At 42.3% G+C, this 25,263-nt stretch overlaps 4 protein-coding genes across 6 annotated transcripts in view; 1 reads left to right on the top strand and 3 right to left on the bottom strand.

Moving 5' to 3' along the window:
* ugp2b (UDP-glucose pyrophosphorylase 2b) overlaps positions 1–14,688 on the top strand; it is a 32,866-nt gene extending 18,178 nt beyond the window's left edge. For both annotated transcript variants that reach the window (XM_063874835.1, XM_063874834.1), the window contains exons 5-10: positions 3,710–3,843; positions 6,378–6,675; positions 7,107–7,304; positions 10,612–10,854; positions 11,228–11,332; positions 13,003–14,688. In XM_063874835.1, the coding sequence (XP_063730905.1) occupies positions 3,710–3,843; positions 6,378–6,675; positions 7,107–7,304; positions 10,612–10,854; positions 11,228–11,332; positions 13,003–13,110 (1,086 nt within the window). In that variant the 3' untranslated portion in view covers positions 13,111–14,688. The remainder of the gene's footprint in view (positions 1–3,709; positions 3,844–6,377; positions 6,676–7,106; positions 7,305–10,611; positions 10,855–11,227; positions 11,333–13,002) is intronic.
* Positions 14,689–15,293: 605 nt separating this feature from the next.
* Positions 15,294–16,664, bottom strand: LOC134859192 (kelch-like protein 18). Its single transcript, XM_063875540.1, has 3 exons — positions 16,587–16,664; positions 16,249–16,398; positions 15,294–15,623 (listed from the first exon to the last, which is right to left on the bottom strand). The coding sequence occupies exons 2-3, from the start codon at positions 16,315–16,317 to the stop codon at positions 15,294–15,296; spliced, it is 399 nt and encodes a 132-aa protein (XP_063731610.1). The 5' UTR covers positions 16,318–16,398; positions 16,587–16,664.
* Positions 16,665–17,370: 706 nt separating this feature from the next.
* Positions 17,371–19,445, bottom strand: LOC134859190 (kelch-like protein 10). The gene is given in 4 exon segments (XM_063875539.1): positions 17,371–18,054; positions 18,341–18,418; positions 18,420–18,831; positions 19,309–19,445. Coding segments are annotated over 4 exon segments (1,311 nt in total).
* Positions 19,446–19,983: 538 nt separating this feature from the next.
* peli1b (pellino E3 ubiquitin protein ligase 1b) overlaps positions 19,984–25,263 on the bottom strand; it is a 33,508-nt gene continuing 28,228 nt past the window's right edge. For both annotated transcript variants that reach the window (XM_063875418.1, XM_063875417.1), the window contains one exon: positions 19,984–23,931. In XM_063875418.1, the coding sequence (XP_063731488.1) occupies positions 23,362–23,931 (570 nt within the window). In that variant the 3' untranslated portion in view covers positions 19,984–23,361. The remainder of the gene's footprint in view (positions 23,932–25,263) is intronic.

Genomic DNA, 25,263 nt, shown 5'->3' with positions numbered 1-25,263 from the left:
AGCACAAAAAACATTATTTTACAAGCTTTAAACAATGTCTTAGACTACTGGTTTACAGTGAATATACAAAGAATAGACGCTGATGTTTGTCGATTTTGCGTTCTCTCTGATAATCTAGGGTTACCCGTTCATTTCCTACGGCGGTCATATTTACCTGGAACATACAAAGTTGACTACTACTACTCAAAATGAAATAAAAGTGTTGATCAGCAACATTCAAATGCCTACTGTGGAGGATACCATGAGGCCTAGGGGCAATCAAATATGAAACACAGTATTTATGATTGATAAAAGGAGTAAGTCAGCCAGATTTGACCCGACCACGATGGAGGGTGAAGTGGTGTTTGTGTCTCTGCCTTTAAATTGAGACAAACACAAGAGAGCATTTGTTTGTTTCCCCAACGTATGAAAGCACATAACGAATGTTAGTCTAATGGTTCAAGGGGAACAATAGCCACCCCTTCTTCTTTTCCATGAACAGAAAATCACAAGCATATGTCTTCATGATACTGCAGCATGGGAATCGTCCTCCAGGCGCACCAGTTCTTTTTTCATTAGGCGCCGGGGGGGTGGCACGCATTTTTCGGAGGAAAAGCCAGGCTCTTTATTTTTGAAAGGAGTTCAGTGTGATACCTGGGGGGTGCTGTGAAAGAGGCTCTGTTAGCAGGCTGTAGGTCGGTGGGATTGGCAGGGAATGGAAGAAGCTTTACGCTGAAGGGTGTGTGTGTGTGCGTGTGCGTGTGTGTGTGTGTGTGTGTGTGTGTGTGTTGTGGTTATTTGTGCCGGATCGTAATTAACCTAATTTCCTCCTGGGATAAATTCTGATTCAGACATTACACATTAATAAAAGTATTACATCCATCAGCTCGATAATACACCCTTTATTTATTCATGATTGTTTTATGGCTCGATTTTCTTTCACCAAATAAATACAAACACCAAAACAATAATATACTTTCTCTACTTCAATTCAAGCTCAATTTAATTGACGTTAACCGCCTCAATGTAAGGAAACATGTCGCTAGTCGAGGATGCCAGAGCTTCAGTGTGTACTTTATTGTGTGTGAGAGTTTATATAGTAGAGGTGTGGTTGTGTGGCTTGTGTGTGGGTTTGTGTGTGTCTCATTACGGCCACACACACACACACACACACACACACACACACACACACACACACACACACACACACACACACACACACACTGCTCGCTGTGTCCGAGTCACCGCTCTCCATTTTCTGCTCAGGTCTGCTCAGATTACCTCTGGACTGAATCGGCCTATTTAGAAAGAGAGAAAATGGATCCCCCACACACACACACACACACACACACCAACACACCAACCCCTAACCAGGTCTCCTGAGTGTGTGTGAATGCCCCTCATGCATATTTATCTTGGACCAAGTCAGTGCAGAGACCTGTGTGTGTACACACACACACACACACACACACACACACACACACACACACACACACACACACACACACACACACACACACACACACACACACACACACACAATGTAGAGGAGGTCCTGGAAGAGGAAAACTCTCTGAAGGTTTTCTGAGACAGCGCCCCCTGGCTGTAGGAGATCCACTGCTGTCACCTGAGAGACACCTTTTATATATAATGACGTACACCTTTTATATATAATGACGTACACCTTTTAACACCTTTTATATATAATGACGTACACCTTTTATATATAATGACGTACACCTTTTAACACCTTTTATATATAATGACGTACACCTTTTAACACCTTTTATATATAATGACGTACACCTTTTATATATAATGACGTACACCTTTTATATATAATGACGTACACCTTTTATATATAATGAAGTACACCTTTTATATATAATGACGTACACCTTTTATATATAATGACGTACACCTTTTATATATAATGACGTACACCTTTTATATATAATGACGTACACCTTTTATATATAATGACGTACACCTTTTATATATAATGACGTACACCTTTTATATATAATGAAGTACACCTTTTATATATAATGACGTACACCTTTTATATATAATGACGTACACCTTTTATATATAATGACGTACACCTTTTAACACCTGTTATATATAATGACGTACACCTGTTATATATAATGACGTACACCTTTTAACACCTGTTATATATAATGACATACACCTTTTATATATAATGACGTACACCTTTTATACACTTTTACTGCAGGAACTGTGGATCCAACTACCGACCCTCTTATTAAAAGACACCATTTCACCCCCTGATCCATAAACGCTGCTGAATGATTAGTCAAAGAATCCAATAATTGATCAAAGGAACACGAATGAGAAGCATTTTGGAAACTGATCATTATTTTTAACAAGAAAAGCCAACAACTCCCTGCTGTGGTTTAAAAATGTGATTTTCTTTCCCAGGATTTTTACATCTTTGATGCAGGAGTATTAAATCGTATTTGTTTTCTTGCTGTACTATTCATCAAACAATATATTTAATTATTGTTTTTGGTATAATTGTCTCCTTAGTGGGAATTTATAGAACGGAAGATGGTAAAATGTAAATGGTCTGCTCTTATATAGCGCCTTATCAGGTCTTTTCGACCCCTTTTCGAGTCATTCACCCATTCACACCTCACACATGCTGAGCAGTACACCTTGCTTTAGGGAAGCTAACACACACACACACACACACACACACACACACACACACACACACACACACACACACACACACACACACACACACTGTTGGCCATCGGGAGCAGCTCAGGTTTAAGTATCTTGCCCGAGGATACATCGACATGTTCGCTGGATCGAACCCACGACCTCCTGGTTGAAAGACGACCGCACCTCAGATGCATAATATAAATACTTCACTGGTTAATTGACAATATCCATAATTGTGAGTTGCTGTCCTACATTAAAAACGTGATCATTTGAACCGCTGGCAGTATGGGGAAAGGTGTATTCCCATCATGTCAGGAGATAACAATTACAGTTGGCATAATCAAACAGTCACGGTCCAAATATTTAGACAATTTAGCAGGACAACCTCCCTCTCTACACTCACAACTTCTTGTTCCTATTTATCTCCCCTACCTTTCATCAATTATACAAAGACAATGCTCTCATGCCGTTGTGTCCTACAGTTGCAGAGAGAGGGATGTTGTTTGCTAAACGTTTGAGGCGGTGTGTGTGTGTGTTTACTTTCATGGCTCATTATCGCCACTCCTGTCCTCCCTCTTAGTTAATATTTCTGTGTGTTTCGTTTTAGAGTGTGTGAGCGTTTGGAGTGTGTTCATACTGTGTTTCAACATCCTGAAACATCAATTAAGTGTAGAGAAGTTACACACTCAAATTAACCACTCTTTAACCCATGGTAAACAGGACGGTCGTGTTGGTTTACAAGAGGTGGTCCGCAAACACCCTTACTGGTTTACTAAAGGGAACAGGAAGTGTGTACACATGCAGCACTGTTTTACATTTTCCCTATCTACACCCCACTGATCCATACCCTTCCTTCTCCTCTAATGACTTCAGGGTTTATTTTACTCATTTAGTATTGATTTTAATCCCCCAATGACAAAGAATGTTGTCTCTCGACCCGTGAAATGATGTGTTCCTTCATCCCCTTGTTCATCATCACAGGCATAAAGTTTCATGGCATTTAGTAACGTTTTCTTATTTCATTTGTGTCCCACAGCACCTTAACAAGACCTACAACACCAACGTGCCGCTGGTCCTCATGAACTCCTTCAACACGGACGAAGACACCAAGAAGATCCTGCAGAAGTACACACACCACCGCGTCAAGATACACACCTTCAACCAGAGCAGGTGAGAGGACACGCAATAAACATGTCAAGAGGGTGTGAGTGTCATGTTGAGCAAACGCACAGTTGATGATGGGGATATGTTTCTGTCACACCAGATATTTAACCGGAAAGAACTTGGAAATCAAATCTGAGATACAAGAAAACTCGGCTTCAGTTTTGGCAGTCTCTGAGAGTTTTCACTACCAGTCTGCGTTGCTGAATGAACTCTATAATGAACTGGTCTTCATGCAGCCAGTGGACAATCCTCTGCTGTGTTTCCAGACAGGAAATGTCATGTAATGTTTGGAGAAAGCCGTTAATATTTGATGCCTTGGTCTCCTGTTTGTCAGTCAAGTGGGATGTGCTTTTTATGGTTTCCCTTTGAATTATTTAGAGCACTTCTTAGTGGCAGAAACAGAGACGTACAGAGCCGTTTTTGTTCAGCCGCAGCACTGAGGGGAGGTGCTGTAGATTTATGGTGAAATGTCAGCTCAGAGGAAGTGGCAGAGGAGTCGAAATGTCAATCAATAGGAGGACAAAGAGAAGGCGCTGTGAGGGTAATTTATAAAAGGAGAGTCGCTGGTTCTAGCTGATGAGGGGAAAACAATTGGCTTTATACAGCAATCAAAATCCAAAATCAATTCCCAGTTTGAACTCCTGGTTATGATAGAGACGAGCAGAGTGAGTCAACGGTCCAACGCTGTGTCTGTGAAACTTTTTTCTGCCTAATTCATTCAGGAATCCTATCCTGAATAGCTATTTTGTTCCTTGTAGTTACAAACAATATCAGTAAAAATGAAGTAGTGAATGAAATATATTTTAAAAAAGATTTTAAAAAGAACATTTTAGGAAAATTCTAGATAATGAAACCATTTACAAATGTCACTAGATGAAGACAGAATAATATACACTGCCCGGTCACCAGCCTGTGGGGGGAGTGCTATGATCTGGGGGTGCTGCAGTTGGTCTGGTCTTGGTTCAGCAACGTTATGTGCCCAAAGAACCAGGACCAGGTTATTCCATCAGTGGATTTGTTCTTCCCTGATGGCACGGGCATGTTCCAAGAGGACAATGACAGGATCCATCGGGCTCAGATTGTGAAAGAGTGGTTCAGGGAGCATGAGACATCATTTTCACACATGGGTTGGCCCCCACAGAGTCCAGACCTGAACCCGATTGAGAATCTTTGGGATGTGCTGGAGAAGACTTTGCGCAGTGGTCCGAATCGCCCGTCTCCCGCCACAGCGACTGTGTGCAGTAATCAAAGCTAAAGACGGTCCATAGTAGAGCGTGTGACCTTTTTTTTGGCCAGGCAGTGTATAATATAATATAAAATTCACCTCTGATATCAATCAACAACTCAACTGATACTGAAGGAAGTTATTTGATTTCTGTTCATTTCCCTGAGTGTCTTGGAAAGAATCACCTCCTCCTAAGACAGCAATGTTGAATCAAAGAAAGGGAAAACATTTCTCTGGTTGTTACAAAATGTTCGGGACATAAAACCTTTGAAGTGTGTGAGCTCATATCAGAACCACTCGTCTGAGTCCTCCTCCCGTTCAGTCGGCTGGACTCAAATCTCTGAAATGGAACGTCGTGCGTGCCTCAGCTGTGCGGCTCCTCTCACCTGACCTTCTCATCTGCCCTCTGAAGTTTCCTCAAAGTGCCAAAAACACAAAACCTCAGCCGAATCCCACTCGAGACACGAGGTCTGCTAACTCAACCTAACGCGATCCTTCTCAGAAACCCTTTGATCACTGTATTGCATTCAGCGGTGAAGGCTCGGACCCTTTGGCGTGTTGCCTCATCCGTTCTCTCTGAAGTCCTGCAGCGAGATGGAAAGATGAAATGAACTCGGCAGTTTGCATGATACTTAAGCACAAAGTCTTGGCTTTACTAAGATCTCACACAGTCTGTTTTTACTCTCTTACATGTGCACACTGTGATTCACAGCTCTGCAGATAAAGGAGTCCATCTGTTCTGTCTTTAAGGAACAGCTGGTGAACAAAGTGGAGCATTTAGCAGGTAGAGCTGGTGGACAAAAGGAGAGTGAATATCGGACGATTATCAGGCGAACACAAACTACTATTTATAGCTGAATACTGATATAGCTTTCTGCATTCTGGATGTTTACTGTTTGCTAACATTTATGCCACAAAAGCTGTATAAAGGTGTCTAGATATATATATATCATTTCTTCTCCAGGCCTTGAAACTTCTACTTCAAAATGAGTGATGATGCAGCAGGGAATTGAAGACGGTACAGGTTTAGTCGTTTAAAGATTTCAGCAGAAAAGTTTTAAGGTCATCACGGTTTTTGTCCCAATTTTAAAAGGCAAATTGGATAATAGCCATATCTTGTTTAAGAAACATAACCTAACCGAAACCACAATGAACTTTAAAGAGACCCTATTATGCTTTTCAGGGTTTCCCCTCTCTGTAGTGTGTTATTGTGTGCATGTGAATGGTACAATGGTGCCGTGCAATTGGTAAAAGTATGTTGAATCTAATAAACAACAGGATGTCTGATCTTATTGTTTACTTTTCCTCTCCCCAGGTATCCCCGCATCAACAAAGAGTCCCTCCTCCCGGTTTCCACCAGCCTGAGTATGACCGGGCAGAGCGCAGAGGGCTGGTATCCTCCGGGTCACGGAGACATCTACGCCAGCTTCTACAACTCGGGGCTGCTGGACCAGCTGATCGCGCAGGGCAAGGAGTACATCTTCGTGTCCAACATCGACAACCTGGGCGCCACCGTGGACCTCCACATCCTGCACCACCTGGTCAGCCAGCCCAACGGCAAGCGCTGCGAGTTCATCATGGAGGTGACGGACAAGACGCGCGCCGACGTCAAGGTAGGGGGAGGAGGGGGAGGTTTATATTCATACTGACATCAGATTAAGAAATGTATGTGCTGTTCTGGTTTTGTTTTATATACTTTACAGTCATGCAGTACAAATAAATCACCGTATAGTAGCAGTGCTTTAACCCAGACATATTCACAATCGAACAGAAGAAGTCTTTTTCTCCCAGTTTTTCACATGTCAAGTGTTTGAGGAATCAGATTACTGGACATGTTAAGAGCACATGTAATAAAGGTGTCATTTTCATACATATTGTAAGACTTTATTGTCTCTTTTTTTGTGGTGGAACTGACGCTAAACAAACTTTAATACAATAAATAATCCTTTTGAGTTGCGAGTAATATGGAGAGTGAGCACCTTGGAGTGAATCCCTTCATCCCATACCGACAACATGTTGTAAAAGAGTCGGCTCTGGTTTTCAGGGTGGCACGCTGATCCAGTACGAGGGGAAGCTGCGTCTGCTGGAGATCGCCCAGGTGCCCAAAGCCCACGTGGACGAGTTCAAATCGGTTTCAAAGTTCAAGATCTTCAACACCAACAACCTGTGGATCTCTCTGCCCGCCATCAAGAGGCTGCAGGAGCAGAAGGCCATGGACCTGGAGATCATCGTCAACCCCAAGGTGAGAAGGGAATGAGCTTTGAAGGCGCATTTAAAGAAGGGCCGTGCGATGGATTCTCAGATTCAATAAGCGTTCAACAGAATAATATGATCCGCCCTGTTTTACCTCGTCCTTCCTTTCACGTTTGAAAACTTATCCCTGAATAGCAGAGCGGAAAAATATCAGCCCCACTCTCCTTCCTCTCCTCTTGAATAACTCATATCTGGCTGAAAGAAATTCAAGCGTGCCGAGGAAACCCAAACGCTAAAGCCTGTTTCTGCACGGCTTCTCTCTGAGCCCTTTGTTGTCATGCAAGGTATTTGCATACAAAGGAGAGAAAAGGAGCTTCAAACCAATCCAGTTCTTCTGCTCTCCTCTCTGGGGACTCATTTGTCCCACTCGGACTCTTATTTAAAATGTGTTTGTGTGCAAAAGAAGGACAAATATGAATATTAAAGTGTTACTTCCCTCACAAAAGTGCAGCTTCAAAGGCCAATTCCTCTCCTTTTTAAGAAGTGTCTTTCAATTGACTTTCTCACTGAGCGTGTTGGCCCAGCTCTCACACACATTTGCACGTTCAGACTCAGGTTATTTATTTGTACCCTGAGGTAGATTTGGTTTGCAGGTATGACACACATTCCAACAAAGACAGGTTAACAGACAAATCTATAAAACAAATACAAAAAAGAAGCGCAGTAGCATTTTAAAAAGACGCTCTAATTTTAAGGCTACATGTTGTCCTTTATTGCCCTCCACAAACAACTCTGACGTGATGCAACTCGATGTTGTTTTGGTTGTGCTCACTCAGAGGCAACACGCTGGGCCTCTCAGTTGAGAAACAGCGCCTCGGGGGTTTGTAAATCTTCAACCGGCATAATGAATTCCCCGTTGAACCCCGGCTCCTGATTAGCGCCTCCTCGGCCTATAGATGTGATTTCTTTTCCAACTGTCGGCTACAGGATCACACACCGTGACATAGCATGTGTTGTGTAACTGACAGAGCTTTACATAAGTGTGTGTTCCCATCCAGGTAAGAGTGAAGCTGCAGAGTTAAAGGGCCCCTGTTACACACACGCGCGTGTTCAAACTGTGCGCTCCAGATGCACTTATGATAAAAGCGTCCATGAAGTGCTGGATGTTACGCAACTCGTTCTGCTAGTTATTCTGAGACGACGATCACTCTATTATTATACGATATCTCACTTAGTTTGTAGTCTTTACCTCTGTGGCTTCAGGTACATTTCCAGATTTAACTTTAAAAGCCATGAACGCACTCAGAAACGACGTTAAGCTAAATGCTAACACGCAGGCTAACACGCAGGTACGACGTTTACTACTCTTCATACCAAGAATGATGTACAAGTGCGTATGAAGTGCGTTCCTACTGCTAGATTTAGACGGTATACAAGACTAGAAAGACTTTTTTGAGCATACTGTATGAACTCAGTCGCCCAAAATGTATTGTACTGCCTCTCTTCAGACTGTTAAATGTAGGAATGAGAGACGGACGTTTTAACTTGAATTAACCATAAGAGAAACAGCTAAGAATGATGGAGTGACTGTAAGCTACATCATTGAGGAAAAACACAGGATCTTACATGTGTAAAGTGCTTAAAATAACATATCTAAAAATCAATTCAAATTTCTATGAAATATTCTGTTGAGTAAGGGTCTGGCAAAAGGACCATGTACATTTTCAAAATGTATAGAATTTATATGTTATATACAATTTCTATAATGTCTCTTATCTCGATTTACGCTTTGCCTGTATTTATACATGTTTTCTCTATCATTTCTCTTAAAACTGGTTTATTTTGCACAAAAGTTCTTACCAAAATGAGAATATACTTAGTACTACTCAGTCATTTGTCAAGTACGGTACGGTATGCACACTGTCATATTACCCAGCCCTGTTTACAGTAAGAGGATATTACATCTAATCCTTCCTGACTGTTGATAGAGGCTCTTCCTCTACATCTTCCTCTAATAACATTCATTACAATAAGCACTTTGTATTGTGATTGATAGAGTCACGGGATGCAGAGAAGACCTTTTTATTTGATATCCTTCAGTGTGAACAGACGTCTGGTAATGACCTACTTGAGTATTAATTTAGCAGGCAGTTCACACTTAGGACACATAACCTGATTCTATGCATTCAAACTGCATCTTAACCAAAGTATTGGACAAATGACATTGTTTATGTCATGGTTGTGCTGGAGAGAAGGTCAGGGGATCATTAGAAGTTATTATGATTGAGTTCTGAGGCCACAAATGTGCAAAGTATCTTCAAACCAACAGTAGTTTGGATTTGCAGCGAAGCCGTGTCCTGAGCGGAGGGTCAGGGATCACATGTCCTAAACTTCCTTCTCCTGTAATCGAAGACTTTAGCCCTGCATGTTTGACATTTTTGGGGAAATGAGGGTTTAACCAAATAAGACGAAAGTCATTTGAGGTCTCAGATGTTTTAGATAAAGATAATAGCGCTTTTTTTTTAGATGAAATACACTTTTAAAGGAGTCATTCTTGAGCTGTACGACAACAGGATTGTGCTTCTTTGTTTCTTTATGGTTCATTAAAGCTGTGAGAGATGGAAACGGTTACTTCCTCTAGGCCAGCGGTTCCCAAACCTTTTTTTGCGGCGCACCCCCTTCTACGTCCCAACCGGGTTGACGCACCCCCCAAAAAACGCAACAAAGCTTTGTTTTATCGCCATATAAATCACTTTGTCATGACACGTTCCACTTGACAGTTTCCCTGATTTCAGCCAGTTAATCATATTTGAAAGAATGAATGAAACGAGTTGGCGCGCAAATATCCTCGGCTACAGCGGCCGTCTTCTTCTACGTTTCTATCAAAAACTAATAAGTGATAGTTTTTTGATTTAAAATAAAAGGGATTACAAAGGAAATGTTTATTGTTCCTGTTTTTTATTGTAGCCTATGGAAGAAATCCCACTTAAAAAACAACACTGTGTAATATTTTTACACCAGACCACCGTTACATGTTTCATCTCGCGCACCCCGTGGTGGCAGCACCACACTTTGGGAATCCCTGCTCTAGGCGATGTGAAACACAGCAGAAATTGCTTCCTTGTTCTTTGTTCTGCTGCAAAAATATTTGAAAGAACAGATGTACTGTTCTACAATTTGTTCTTATGTATTTGTTTATTGAAAATGGACAATGCACATGCCAAAAACACATACGAATGACAAAGCATATCGACAGGTTAATCAGTACAGAAGAGTATTGTACGATCTGAGTGCTAATCGTGTCTTGATGAGTTTTAAATAACCAACCTGTCTCCTCTCTTCTCGGTTGTCTTCAGACGCTGGACGGCGGGCAGAACGTCGTCCAGCTGGAGACGGCGGTCGGTGCGGCCATTAAGTGCTTCGATAACGCCCTGGGCATCAACGTGCCACGCAGCCGCTTCCTGCCGGTGAAGACGACGTCCGACCTGCTGCTGGTGATGTCCAACCTGTACAGCCTGGACGCCGGGTCGCTCACCATGAGCCCCAAGAGAGAGTTCCCCACAACGCCGCACGTGAAGCTGGGCAGCTCCTTCACCAAGGTAAGGATGATTTTAGTGGAAAATATGTAACATAGAAAACTTCTGCTGCTAATCTACTTTTATAGTGCTCACTCAGAGGCAACACGCTGGGCCTCTCAGTGGAGAAACAGCGCCTCGATCTTGGTGATTTATAATTGATCACATTTATTGTATTTACTGTATGTATTCACATCCAAAGGTTACACTTTTTTCTCCTTAAAATAAAATGTTCTAGGTTTGAGTTTGACATTCTTTACTTTCATTATGATTAATGGGATATTAGAACTGGAAATTTGAAATAAAGTATGATGTTTGCTAAAGGATGTAATGACTCAAATACACACAGGCAGTAGGGTTGTTTACAATTGTCTTCATGTGTTTGTGTGTGTTTCAGGTCCAGGAGTATTTGAGCCGCTTCGAGAGCATCCCCGACATGCTGGAGCTCGACCACCTGACCATGTCCGGAGACGTCACCCTCGGGAAAAACGTTTCACTGAAGGTAAAACACATTACCTCAAATACTGTTTAGAAACCAAACATCTGTAAACTGTCCTGTGGAAGTCACGCAGCAAAAGTACCCAGCACACACGAGACACTACAAAAACTAGCTATAAATAAATTAGAGCGACACCTCAACGATGTCAAAGCAAATAAGAACCCAGTTTATCTCCTTAGACAGGGGAGAGAAAATTGGTTTTCAGGCTGTTTCAAGGGCGCAAACGGCTCGATATTAAAGAGTGTATTCAATGTAAACGTCTCTTGGACTGAGCATGAGAACCCATCACATTATTTGTTCTCACACTGGGGGTCACAAAAAGCAACAAACCACCAGTGACGTCAGACATGCAGCTTTTTGAGTTTCCATTTTTCTTTCTTGTGGTCGAGATGACGAGCAAAAAGAGAAAAACATCTTTAAACATCTGCATATTTCAGAGATAAGAATCAGAGTTCCCCTCGGGTCCTGTACACTTTGAACAAGGACATAACAGAAAGTGTCCCTGCTGTCTGACCGCTCTAAGGATTTACTTTTTCACACCAGACCACCATTACATTTTTCATCTCTTCATCTTACTTTACAGTAAATCCTGGTTTTAAAATGACCTCCTGTCTCAATTTCTATCTTCATTTCTTGTTATTGTTACTGGCATGATGTATATACTATCCTTTGTTGATATTTTGTAGAAGTTGGCTGGTCTATTATAGTTTATAATAACGTATTCTTTATATTTATGTTGTGTATTTGATTTACCAGATAAACATGCATATTTCCAGAATTAATATGTATATATTTGCTGTTTGTTACAGAAGCCGAGAATGGCCATGGATTTTTCTCTTTTTTATGCACTGTTGTATCGAGATAACGACTTATTATCTCGTTATCTCGATACAACAAATTAATTATTTCGTTATCTCGATATAACCGAAATATTTACGTTACCTTAGCTGAAGCAGCCGGATAGATAGGAGTTAGTCAGCCTCTCATCTGCTAACCGGTAGCCCATAAACAAACCCAGTCAAGTAAACAAGCTAACATGAAGTGTAACTCACCGGTAGGCTACACCTACAGCCAGTGGCTACGGAAGCCGTTCGTGGCAGCTGTTGTAGGTTGAAATCAGGTTGAAATGGTTGAAATCAGGTTGAACATATTATAAATTAATTCGTTATCACGAGAAAACGGTCTTTGTTGTGTCGAGGTAACGACATAATAAGTCGTTATCACAACATAACGACATTTTTTAAAAATCCATGGCCGTTCTCGGCTTCCGTAGTTTATTACTAGTTATTACTATTCTTAATTAGGGATGAAGAACACAAATCTAATCATAAAATACCTTGAAATATTTTTTAAGATGCCTTTTTTTCCTGATCTTTTAATCAGTATAATTCTTAATTTTTTTAATATTTTATTTTATTTATTCAGTTTTGTCTTTTTGAGACGGTTAGCTGTCTTAAACCTTTTGAGTATTATTTATTTAAGTGTAATGTTTAACGTAACTTACCTCCTTGTTCCTGAATTGTTATATTTTTGAAGCTGCATGAATTTCATTTCTTGTTCTCTTCATTTATGATGTGTTCAATGTCCTTAAAGCCCTTTGAGCTGCACCTAGTGTATGACATGTGCTGTTATTATTTGTATTACTAATCATATGAATCTAATCTCTGACGCAGGGCACCGTCATCATCATCGCTAACCACGGGGATCGGATTGATATTCCAGCCGGCTCCATGCTGGAGAACAAAATCGTATCTGGAAACCTGCGCATCATGGACCACTGATGCCTTCTTCACACACTGAAACCACCCTCATCATGTGACCTTGTTAGCTTCATCCCAGTCATGTGACCTGTTGTGTTTCAGCACTGACAGGTGGGAGGTGTGATTGCGTCTGCAGTGCTGCTCTTGAAGCCGGGATACACCGCCCTCTGCAGGCTGATTGTTATATATATTACAAACCTTAAAAAGTGTTAATAACTTAAAGCTGTCATGTTAAATAATGACCTGTATCAATATGATAGAAAACAAACAATCCGATTTGTATTCTTTTTTAATATTAGGGATATTGTCTGTTAATTCCTGCCAAAAAGGACTCAAAGTAGCTAAAACAAGTAGATGTTTTGTCATGTTTATGTCCTCTTATAGCACTGCTAATGCAATCACACAGTGTTCTTACATGGAGGGGGGGAGTCGTGATGTGACGGAACAGTAGAACCATTTATTTTAAGCGCAAAGACCTCACTGTAGTGGCAAGTTAACAGCAAAGAATGTCGCTTGAGGACATTTTAACATCCAAAACACCTTAAAAAATCGACACACGTGAAACAAACTTACACTTTTACCTGTTTTTTGCTTGTTTAGTTGTTGGTAGCTTTGGCTGGTGCTGCTTTCAATATTTATTCCTGTCGTCTCGTCTTCTTTTTAATGTTTAACTACAGCATTTATTGCCAGCAGTGGATGAAAACAAGCATTCATTTTCATTTCCCTTGTGAAACTTGACTTTGTGTAGTATGTAAACAAACAGCCATTTGACTGAAAAGAAAACAGTACATTTGCAAACCAGAGAACTACAAAACTGAACAGAGTAGCTGAGTAAATCTGAGTGAAATTGTTCATCTTTAACAAACTGCTGGTGATTTGATACACTTTTAATATTAATATTTTAATCTGCTTTGAATTACTTCAGATTATACATGGTAGCAATAAATCATTATTTTTACAACCATCTAGAATCAAGTGACGTTTGTGCTGAAAAATAAATAGTTCACTTTCTTCCGGAGCAACGGCAACTGAGACTCTCAATTAACAAAATGTAAATAAGACTGGATATATTCCAGGTTATTTTGACTGAAAAGCTCCCAAGAGTTTATGACTCGGAGGAGAAACCAGCGTGCGTCTCGTCCCTGTAATGATCCATATCCAGGCACGACGCCAATGCCATGAAATAATATGTAATATGAGATGTATAACAATAAATGAAAGGCCTTTGTTTGTTATGTCCCTGTGTGATGAGAAATACCACAATGCTGTGCATTATTTTTGTTGTTACTGTAAGTTTACTCACATTATGATGTTGTGTGAAACCTCATGCCTGCACTGCGGTGACAAATCTCTCCTGTCGCGTCTGTCCATCTTCATGCAGAATTAACCTTCACACAGCAAAGACAGGAGGTGCAACACATACACACATACACACAGATTCATACGGTAGACATTTTCAAAAGTTTGTAAAGTGTGAGAGTACTTCAGATGGGTCCGTCGTGTGCAGACTGGAAGCCTGAAAGCAATAAGTGTTGATCTGTGACGGAGGTCAAAGTTCTGCCTCCTCAGAGCTGAATAAAGTGCAATATGAAATAATGAGCACGCGTCGTCTGTTGTTTCTACACACTTCCTTTAACGGGGCCTTCTTCTGCGCATTTTCAGCTTCATATTTAGATTTAGTGCCTCCACTGGGACATGTCTCCATGCTTTACTGTTCAAAAAGCTCTTTATGTTTCTCATACTGCCTGTGCTGCAGCACCTCTTTACACCCTCTGTCTGAAACCAGAGCCCAGTCTGCTCTGATTGGTTAGCTGGCCGGCTCTGTTGTGATTGGTCTTAGAGTTGTCCAGCCCCTTAGCCTATCACGTACAATGTGTTGTAGCGCTAGCCAATGGAAGCACAAGTGTTACGTAGTGATGACACTATGTTACAGAAGTAAACAAGGAGTCCAATGGAGGCGTTTCAGGCGGGGGGGGGGGGCACTTTTACACAAAATGAGCTGTCTGTAAAACAACAAACACGTTCATATGGTTGATATAGATAGATAGATCTTCTGAAGGATTGTATATTTCCCATTTCACTGAGACTTTGCAGGGAGGTCAAAGGTGTCAATAAGATGTCTTTATTTGAAATATAGCTCACATTTGATGATGGAACAGTACACCTTTAAAACGGTAGAAAATAAACTCCATACAATCACAAATTCATGGACATATAGGGAACACTGTAGTTAATTTGGGCAGGTTTGAAGCAGTGTAAAAGTGTCGCTCCACCACACAGAAGCTGAAGCCGTAGAGGGGTGCCTCCATGTCCCGGACGGCGTGCCACCTGCTGGTGTTTTCATCGTAGCACTCCACCTTACAGAGGTCGCTCACGTTGTTGTATCCTCCGGCCACATACAGCTGCTCCTCCAGCACCGCCATGCCAAAGTGCCTGCGAGCGTAAATCATGGGAGTCATACTGCTCCACTGGTTCGACAGCGGGTTGTAGACGATGACTCTGCACAAAGACACGCCGTATGTGTGGCCACCAGCCTGTGAGAGGAGGGACACATTTACTAAACAAAATGGAAAGAGCCCATTAGGGTCAACCACCTGCCTAAGAAATATTTGATAAGCCATCCACGTCATGTGTTACTATAACTTAGATGGCAGTTTGTGTGAATTGTAGTAGGCGAGTATCAAAGCGTCTTTCGTAAGGCTACCTTTTATTTATTTTTGGGTCTAATTCAGAGTCTAAATTGGCTCATTAAAGAAGGAACCACATGATGTTACAGCACTGCTAATGCAATCACCACATCCTTCTTACATAAAGAAGAAAACTCATGAGGTTATAAAAGTTTCAGGTCATTAAAACGCCCAAGATTTCCAAAATCAGTTTTAAAAATATACATTCTCAATATGACTCAAATATCAACTGTAGATCTAATCACAAAAAGTGTCCCTGCCGGGGTTACTTACCTACCTCTCATGCACATAAAAAAAACTGGTAGACAGAGAATGCAACCCAAACTACAGAAAATGAATTAAATTCCATTCAAACAGTTATATAAGACATAAAACAAATTTAAAAATACTATTTAAATAGTAGGAGTCCGTGTCTGTGTCTGGATCAATGTGATTGTGTTTTTTGAAGTTGAAGGTTTTTTATTCCTCTTACCAGATAGATTTTGTCTTGGTAGGCGACAGCCCGAGCTGAGGCGCAGCCGCTGTCCATGGAGGCGATCATCGTCCACCGGTCGGTTTTGGGGTTGTAGCATTCGCCAGAGGACAGAGGTTCATCGTGGTCGAGTCCGCCGCAAATATATATCTACAGGAGAAAAAATTCAATACAATGAAAGACAGTTGTTGTTAGCCATACTACGAACATAGCTCTAGGTTTGTCTGTAAGAAAACACTTTCAACAATAACTGTTTCAGCTGCAGGCAAGTTTGGAGCTTATTAGCTAACGTTAGCATGCTAAACTAAGACATAAACATGAGTAACATTGCACTCAACATGTTAGCACTGTTAAGTTGCCATGCTAGTGTTAGCATTTCTCCTGTCACACCTCTCTTAAAACTGTTTAAATTTGTCCTAAAACTTAATAAAAAGTTAATTCATGGCAGCTTCTGGTAGACATGCTGAAAGGAGCAGTTCACTTGTGCACAACTGGGACTTGGTGAGAAATTAAACCACTAGAAGTCAGCATAAAAAAAGGTTTCCAGCTGCTGTTGAACTGCTCTTTAAAGGTGCCATTGAATGGGAAATTGTATTTAACTTGTCATAGTTGAATAAAGAGAGGTCGGTACATTGAACTGACATACCGTGAACCTCAAACACCATTGTTTCCTCCTTCACGTGCAAATCATGAATGCGCATCGCAGCGGTAAAACGGGCGAATTACAACAATCCCTGTATGTGACGTCACACACGATAGTCCAGCCCCAACATCTGTATACACCAGCTGCTGGAAACACTAACGCTAACACTCACCACTCCGTAACGTTGCTCTCCAATCTCTGTTCTTCAAATTCATCAGTTTCCTCCTCCGATAAAGGCTCAAATATGTAAGGTTGGATGCCAATAGCCTCCATGGTTCATCTCTCACAGTTTCACTTACTTCTGTGGGCTCTGAGGCAGCCATGGATTGCTCCTTGTAAACCAGCCAATCAGAGCAGAGCTCTTCATCATTATTTAAATGAGCCCCAAATAAGGCAATTCAGCTTGTTTCATTCTAGGACCAAATCATAGGGTTGTAAATGGGCCTGTAAAACCGCATCTGGACATTTTTTTGGATCAACTAAAAATATATACCTTCTTTGTAGACATCAGAGAACAATTTAAAACACCAGATGCTTTCTATGGCACCGTTAAAGTCCTCAGCTCCTCCTACCTTGCCGTCTAGCGCCACGGCGCAGGCGTCACTCCTGCACTCGAGCATCGGTGCTATCATAACCCACCGGTTGTCCTCTGGTTGGAACCGCTCTGCAAGTTTCTGTTCGCTTCCGTCAGTCCCTCCGATGGCGTATATGCACCCGTTCAGAGCCACCGCACTGACACACTTTCGGGGTTTGTGAATGGGCACCAGCTCCTGCCAGTTGTGGCTGACGAGGTCGAACCTTTGTACACTGCTCAAAATGTTAAGCAGGTCAGTTCCTCCGATACAGTAGATGAATCCATTGAGGAAAACGCAACCGTGCAAAACTCGAAGGGCCTTTTCTCTGCTCTCCATGGCCAACCAGCAGTTGGCTCGGACATCGTAGAAGTCCATCCTGTCTGTTAAAGATTCTCTCTCGCTGCCACCGATGGTCATAAGCACCGCAGAGGGGAGGCGGGCCCGTGTCAAAGGTCTCTCCAAGTTGGACTCTCGCAGGGTCCGCATGGCGTCGATCACCAACGTCATGCACGACACACTCTTCCTCACCACATCGGTGTTAATTACAGTTTCCACCAGGTAATTACTGGGCAAAAACAGCAGGCGCACCTAGATGGGGACAAGAAGGAGGGTTGAATCAATAAGAAGTATTTGAAGATATGCAGACACTCCAATAACTACAGATGTTGTAAGTTATTAATCTACTATAGACTCTCCTGATATACACGTACCTCCAACCTGTTAAAGGCAGAAAGCACAATGCCTTGGCCTAGGGCTGGACAATAAGATGGTATATAATGTACAGCTGTTGAAATCAAAACTAAAACAGATAGGAGCATTAATTAATAAATGAGTAAACAAGCAGCAGTTCACTTGATGTCCATCCTTCAGGTACCTTGCTCAGCAGCGTGGCCATGTGACCCTGGCGTTCCTGCGGAGCGTAGTTGATCCAGTGCTGCACCGCCTCGAACACAGGTGCTCTCCTGTTTCACATTTAGCTCGTCCTGCTCGATTAAGTCTCCCAGCTGCTGCACGGAGAGCTGCAGGAACTTCACAGAGAAGCCTGCCACCTCCTTGAAGTGATGCAGCACGTACAGGTAGGCCTTCTGCCTCAGCTTGGGACATTTGTGGAACTCCGCCAACATCCAGATGTGGACGCAGTTCTTGATGTTGAGCCGCTGCTCCAGGAAGTGGCAGCAGGCATTCACGGCGCCCTGGACGGAGAAGCACTCTGCTCCGGCCAACAGCTCCAGAACGTTCTCCTCAGTCACCAGCACGGAGCCGGTGTAGATGAAGTCCAGGATGAGGCTCATGATGATGGGTGATACCTGGGAGAAGCTGAAGACCTGATGCTCTGATGGTGGAGATAAACTGCAGAAGAGTTCTCTGTGGGACCAGAACCAGAGATATGGTCTTTTCTTAAACCACACATTGTTCTTTGTTAACTAAATCTGGACATACCTTTCACAAAATGCAACTAACAGTAGGAGGTGTGGTAGTTTTATGCAAGTAGAGGCCAATTACTAGTCTCTACTTGGCTATAAACTGGTGGTTTGAAGCGGTTGGCCTAAACGAGTCCTCTACTCTGTGGATTCTCTGTTTTCTTTAAAACTTCTTTAAGGCCCTTTTTAGTGTTATTATTGAGACTTTTGACATGTTTCTCTGTAGTGTGTGTATGCCAAACAATATCCCCCTAAACATTTAAAAGCTGATTTTCTTGCCCATTAAAGCATTGCTCCACAGCTGTACTAGTGGTCAGACACCTCCACAGGGTGCCTTTAGATCCACCTGTACCTTTTATGGTCTTTGTGACATGAAGAAACACGATGTAAATCCTTAATAAAACACATTTGGGCAGCTGACCTGAAGAACATGCTGCTGTTGCAGAGGACGATCCTGTGGATCTTAAAGCTGACGCCATCGACTCTGATCACGGCGTCGCACAGCGTCCCCTCCCGACGCAGCTCATTGAAGATGGTCTTACTGAATATGGGGCTCATTGTTCAATCTGTTTTAAAGAAATCTTTTTATGATGTTTCCCTTTAAACAGCAACTTCAAATGTGCAGTTTAGAAAGCAACAGTCTCTAGGTACGAGTCTCAGCCAGAATGTTTGTGTTTAAAAATCTTCACATTCTCTTGTTCACATCAGTGACTGATCTTGTGTTTTTGCTCTACATTTAAAAATCACACAATGCAGCTTGGGGAGTTTAATTTCAGAAATAAGTAATAAGACTGACAGCAACCAGAGGACGTTTTTCAGTCCTGCACTTTTGAATGATGGTTTTCCCCATACAGCATACAATAGTCTTTATTTTAGAGGTTTTAAATACTCAAACTGAATAGCATTTCATTTTCATTTATTTAAACATGTCATTTAATTCTAAAAACCAGTCCACTGTAGAAAACAAACAAACAGTGGAATTGAAATCTTCTGTTGTTATTGTTATTATGATGAATGACCACCTGTTATCTCTGTATTTCCAAGCTGCAAAACAACGATTCTGTTTGTATTTGTCGCTATCACACGGAGCCACGTGTCACTTTTGTTTACACTTTATTGTTTAAAGTTGTTACAAAAAAGTGTTTGCTGGAAACATTCTTTGCTTTCGCTTTGACAAGCACAAGGAGACTGTGGACAAGACAAGAAGAAGAAGAAGAAGAAGAAGAAGAGCGGAGTGCAGGGAGGAGGGCAGGCGACAGATGTGTGTGTTGGTGTAAAAAATCTGAGTTAAGATTACAGACACAGAGTGAAGCCCTTACTCACACACACTTTACCCACACAGAGAAACACAATGCATCAGAAACAGCTGGGGGAAGGAGACACGACAATTTCATCCAGAATACACTACTTTTCTTCTACTCATGAGGTATCCTCAAAAGACCTCAGCTGTGTGTGTGTGTGTGTGTGTGTGTGTGTGTGTGTGTGTGTGTGTGTGTGTGTGTGTGTGTGTAGATGTGTGTGTAGTTGTGACACAGGTCGTTGTTTTCTCCCTGAGGTGATGGAAATGATACTGTGTGTGTATTGTGTTGGAATAAGAAATAAAAACCTGCACACATACAATCATGAACACATAAATTACAATCTCTCTCTCTCTCACTCACACACACACACACACACACACACACACACACCCATACACATACGGACAGGTGTTTGGAAGTGACTGAAGTTTCTACAGTACAACTGTGTGTCTTGTTCTGGATGCAGCGTGTGTGTGTGTGTGTGTGTGTGTGTGTGTGTGTGTGTGTGTGTGTGTGTGTGTGTGCTTTCACGATAAGTGCAAACTATCAGGACTGTCTCTGCAAACATTATTTAGTCTCATCGTGGAGGTAGTTTACGGGCTTACTTTACAGAAGTGTTTATTTCCTGTATCTGTACACGGTGTCAGCAGGAGGAGTAACAGTCTGACCTCAGGTCCGTTTAGCAGCTCAGTCACACTTTCGCTTATCACATGATCTTCTGACATTTTCTGAGCTCTTAAAGGACTTCTGGTTCATTTAGGTTTTAAAGTTTAGATGTTATATTACATCACAAGTGTATTGAAACATTCAAGAAGGTCCCTACCCCCAAAATGAGTTCCCCACTGACCTTCACAATATTGATATAGTTATTTTAATATTGACGTAGTTATCTGCAATTATCAGGAGGGTTTTTACGCATCAGTGGGATGCAGAGCGTTTTGTAAATGAATACAAAATGGTGTTTACTTCATTGTCTGTTTACTCTTGTTGTCTGAGAGCTAAACATTTAGAAGTTCAAACATAAAAAGTCAGGCTAATACTGAGATTATATTACTCTATAAATGAATGAAAGCTTATTTTGTATATATACACAAATATATACGATGTATAAAGCATAAATGCAAATAAATCTTATCTCTGAGTGAAGTGGAATATAGTAAAAGTACAGATGCTCGGTACTTAGGTCCTTTAACTTCAGCTGAGTTTGTTGGTGACAGCTGTCTTTATAGTTTGTAAATACCTTACATTTGAAATCATGAGCAGGTGGCTTTAGGATGTAGGCGGCAACCTCAAACTGTCTGTGTTTCATCCAGGTTTAATAAAATCACAGCTCTTGTGATTCACTGCCCTTTATTAAGTTATGGTTTTGACATGAAAATGATTTGTTGACGTAGAATTAACTCTGGAACATTCACCAGACAACAGCCAAGAGTTTCTCCCTGTGGTTTGGCTTTCTCACATCATTAATAATACATTGAACTGCAGGCGTTTATTTGTGGTCTACATAGTTTAAACAAGATTCACCACATGTATCAGAAGTTGATCTGTTGACCACCATGAGACAATACAGCCGGGGAACAGTTCTCTTCACAGTCCATAGAATAAATAAATACGGAACAGGCAGTCCTGATATTTTGTACTGATGTTGTAGAGCTGGAGAACTTCAACACACTGTTTGGAAAGCACACATTAATGTGAAGCCCTGATGGTACACACACATCTGTATAGAGTGTATGGTGTAGCTTGAAGCCATGCAGTGTGTGTTTGCATCAAACCTGAGTCAAACAGCTGACATTTCAGATGGAGGGGACCCCCTGCACTGATACGATTCAGGAGAGAGAGGAGCTCATTGAGTAACCTCAAATCTATCAAATGATGACTTAAATTCATGCAGTAAATGTGAGGCTTTCATACTAAGACACATCATTATTAGCCTCTAACTGCATCAGTTGTATCTCACTTAAATAGTTCTAGTTTCAAACAATCAGAATGTTAAGGTGCTAAATGTCATAAAATCATAAATGATGCTTTCTATTTCTCAGCTTGAGGCTAAGCGTAATACTGGTCAGAATACTGTAAACTGGCAAAACAATGGTTCATTATTATGTCTGTAATTGTGCAGATGAGCCCCAAACATCAGACAAGCAGAGCTAGGAACAAACAGCACATGTTGTTATATTTGATAACATCTGTTCTGTCATTTCTGTACAAATAATGGCTGTGTGCAAGTTCCTTTCCACTTTTACTACGATAAAGAGTGTTTGACTAGGTCTGGTAAGTGTGTGTGTGTGTGTGTGTGTGTGTGTGTGTGTGTGTGTGTGTGTGTGTGTGTGTGTGTGTGTGTGTGTGTGTTCGCTACATAACTGCGGTATCATGGCTATTCTCTGATCAGAAAAGATTCATTCACGCACATATAAAAGTGTCAGTCGGACTTTAAAGGGCGGGAGCGCTCCATTGAGGCTGCCTGAGAGTTACCCAGACACCAAGAAGACTCAGTTTCCCATAATGCTTTGGGAGGTTTCCAGATCTATTGCTTTGAGTGTGAAAAGGCGAGAAGTTGAGCTGAGGGGTAAACAGGTGAGAGCACGCCAGAGGACGGGGTGTATAAATACGACAAACAGATCTGAGGAGAGACAGAACCAGACCCTCAGAACACATCTAGACTTTATATCTGACTAACAATAAACTGTATTTAAAATTAAAATGCTAAATAGTACTGAAGTTAGGCATATCTGACAGATACAAGGATGAAGCGATGGTTCCTGGGCCATAAATAAACTTCTTTGTTTAAATTAGCTTTAAGAGATGTACACAGATGCATATTGCAACAATAAACGTGAATAAAAACCGTGAGCTTGCACTACGGTGTGTTAGTAATTTAGAAAAATACTGTTGTTGAAAGTTCTTTCCGAGAAACAAACAAAACGTTTACCCAGCAGTGTTCTCTGTTTGGTTTTTGTGTCTCTGGTTTCACATGAAAATATAGAAATCTTTGTTGTCATTCATGTAAAAGCAATACAAAGGTCACTTAAAAATGAGAAAGAGACAAAAGGTCCAGAAAACAGTTTATATCGTAGAGGGAAACCAAAGAAATCTGTGTAGCTCCCCGTTTTCTTTGCAGGGTCTTTAACAGAAAACTCCCCTCTCCGCCTCACCCAAAGGATGCTGGGGAGCTAGTCGAGGGGCCCCTGGAAGATGAGTCTGACGAAGCCATGGTCCCCGCTCAGCTGCTGGGCGCAAAACGGACAGGCGGCGTGGAAGGTGTGTGTGCCGTGTGGCAGCGGGATCTGGCTCCAGAAGGCCGCTGTCTTATCCGAGCAGACATGGCCGCAGGGGTTAAAGGCGTGAGTGGGCGGGGCGGCATCCACGTAGAAGCCCGCCTCGCAGCCCAGCCACAGCGGCACGTAGGGCCCTTTGGCGCGGCACATGGGGCACTCCCTCTGCCGGCCCTCCCTCTCCTCGCGGTGGTTCCCCCAGTTGTGGAATCCGTGCACGTGGCCGCACTGCAGGTACACCCAGGGCTGCTTCTCGTCCGGAGTGTCCTTGCGCCGCATAGAGGGGAAGGCGAGTGTGTTGAAGCCCACGGGACACTGCGGGCGGGCCGCGTTGATTTCCTGCCGCAGCGCCTCCAGGTGTTTGAGGGTGGGGGTGCGTGACAGGCCCTCGGCCGTGCGCCACAGCAAGGTGGCGCCGCAGAGGTCGATGAGAGAGCCGTCCACCAGCTCCTGACTCTCCGTCTCCACCTGCAACACAGAGACGGTAACCAGGTGAATCAAATACATCAGGGCTATAAAAGTGTTCGTGCTGGGCAGTTTATTTAACCCCAAATATCTGTTGATTTACAGGCGTCTCTATCCCAGTGACGTCACAGACTGACAAAGACGCTGTAATGCCGCCGTTTGGCCACTATGAACATTTGCTTCAACGTCAGGCGTACTTCCTGGGGGCCTGGTGTGTATCCCATCACACCTCTCAGCCATTGCATGCTGGGAGAGGCTGCAGCCCCCCTTGAGTATAAGCATTTTAGAGAATACCTAGATTGATATATTGCAGTACTTGTCTGAGTACAGTAGGTGGCAGTGTAACGCAGGCATTTCCCCCACAGTGTGATTCAGAGAGGGGGCGGGGCCACAGCTGGAGGCAACATGACCTGACAGGAGGAAACTGAAAGAATTACGACATGGTGGTGGGGTGGGGGGGTCAGCCACTGGAAATGTTATTCAACTACAAATATAATGAAGCACAGATCAGACAGAGGGATCCATGTTTACATAACAGGGGGGGAGAGAAAAATGGAAGGATGGAGACAGGGTGGAGGAGGGGGAGCAGCTCCCGGGGTTTTTGGTGAGATCACTTGTTCTAGCGCTGGTGCTGAAGTCACTGTGTGTGTCGAACAGCACAACACACAACGCTGCTGGTGACAGCTTTTAACCTTCATGGGAAGATTTGCTGATGTGTGCTCTCCATGTGACACATTGATGCAGGAACACGCATTAATATCTGCCCTGCAAAACACTCCTATCGCCGACCAGCTGCTGAGCCAAAATGCATCAAGTTATTTTATTCCGTTTAGTTTATTTTGACCGAGAAACTTATGGGCACATGCTCCTCTGATCATCAAGCCACCGACACGTCAACAAAAAGAGACTGTTTGTCTGATCAGAGGAGGGTTAATGATGATCGACTCAACCCGTGTAAACATCGACACTCTCACCCTGGACACAGTTTTGATTTAATTAGACAGAACTTAATCATTTATCAGCACAAAAGCAGCAGGAGCTCAGACACTGTTCTCATTTATTATACTTCTCAACGGCCTCCTCATCAGGCTCACTGAAAAAAACTGTGTGTGTGTGTGTGTGTGTGTACTGCACTGTAAAGTATTCCAAATTAAACTGGCTTCAACCTTGTGTCCGACTGAAGAAGGGCGAGCAGCTGTCCACAAACTGAAACAGACCTGCCGCACATTATTTATCTCCCCTTCATTTATAAAACATCGCCCGGTGTTTACGGCGTTGGAATAACAAACACTAACGTTATTCCTCTTAACCTCAGAAAAGGTATTTCTGCGGGAG

The sequence above is a fragment of the Eleginops maclovinus genome, chromosome 22, assembly GCF_036324505.1.
Source record: "Eleginops maclovinus isolate JMC-PN-2008 ecotype Puerto Natales chromosome 22, JC_Emac_rtc_rv5, whole genome shotgun sequence".
Classification (NCBI taxonomy): domain Eukaryota; kingdom Metazoa; phylum Chordata; class Actinopteri; order Perciformes; family Eleginopidae; genus Eleginops; species Eleginops maclovinus.
This window is presented reverse-complemented; position numbering and strand designations above follow the sequence as displayed.

Excerpts from the sequence above, each read along its gene's own strand:
- LOC134859192 (XM_063875540.1), bottom strand. The coding sequence starts at position 16,317 with ATGATCGCCTCCATGGACAGCGGCTGCGCCTCAGCTCGGGCTGTCGCC. Across the intron at positions 15,624-16,248 it reads ACCAAGACAAAATCTATCTG|GCTGGTGGCCACACATACGG; the intron begins GTAAGAGGAATA and ends CTCCTCTCACAG.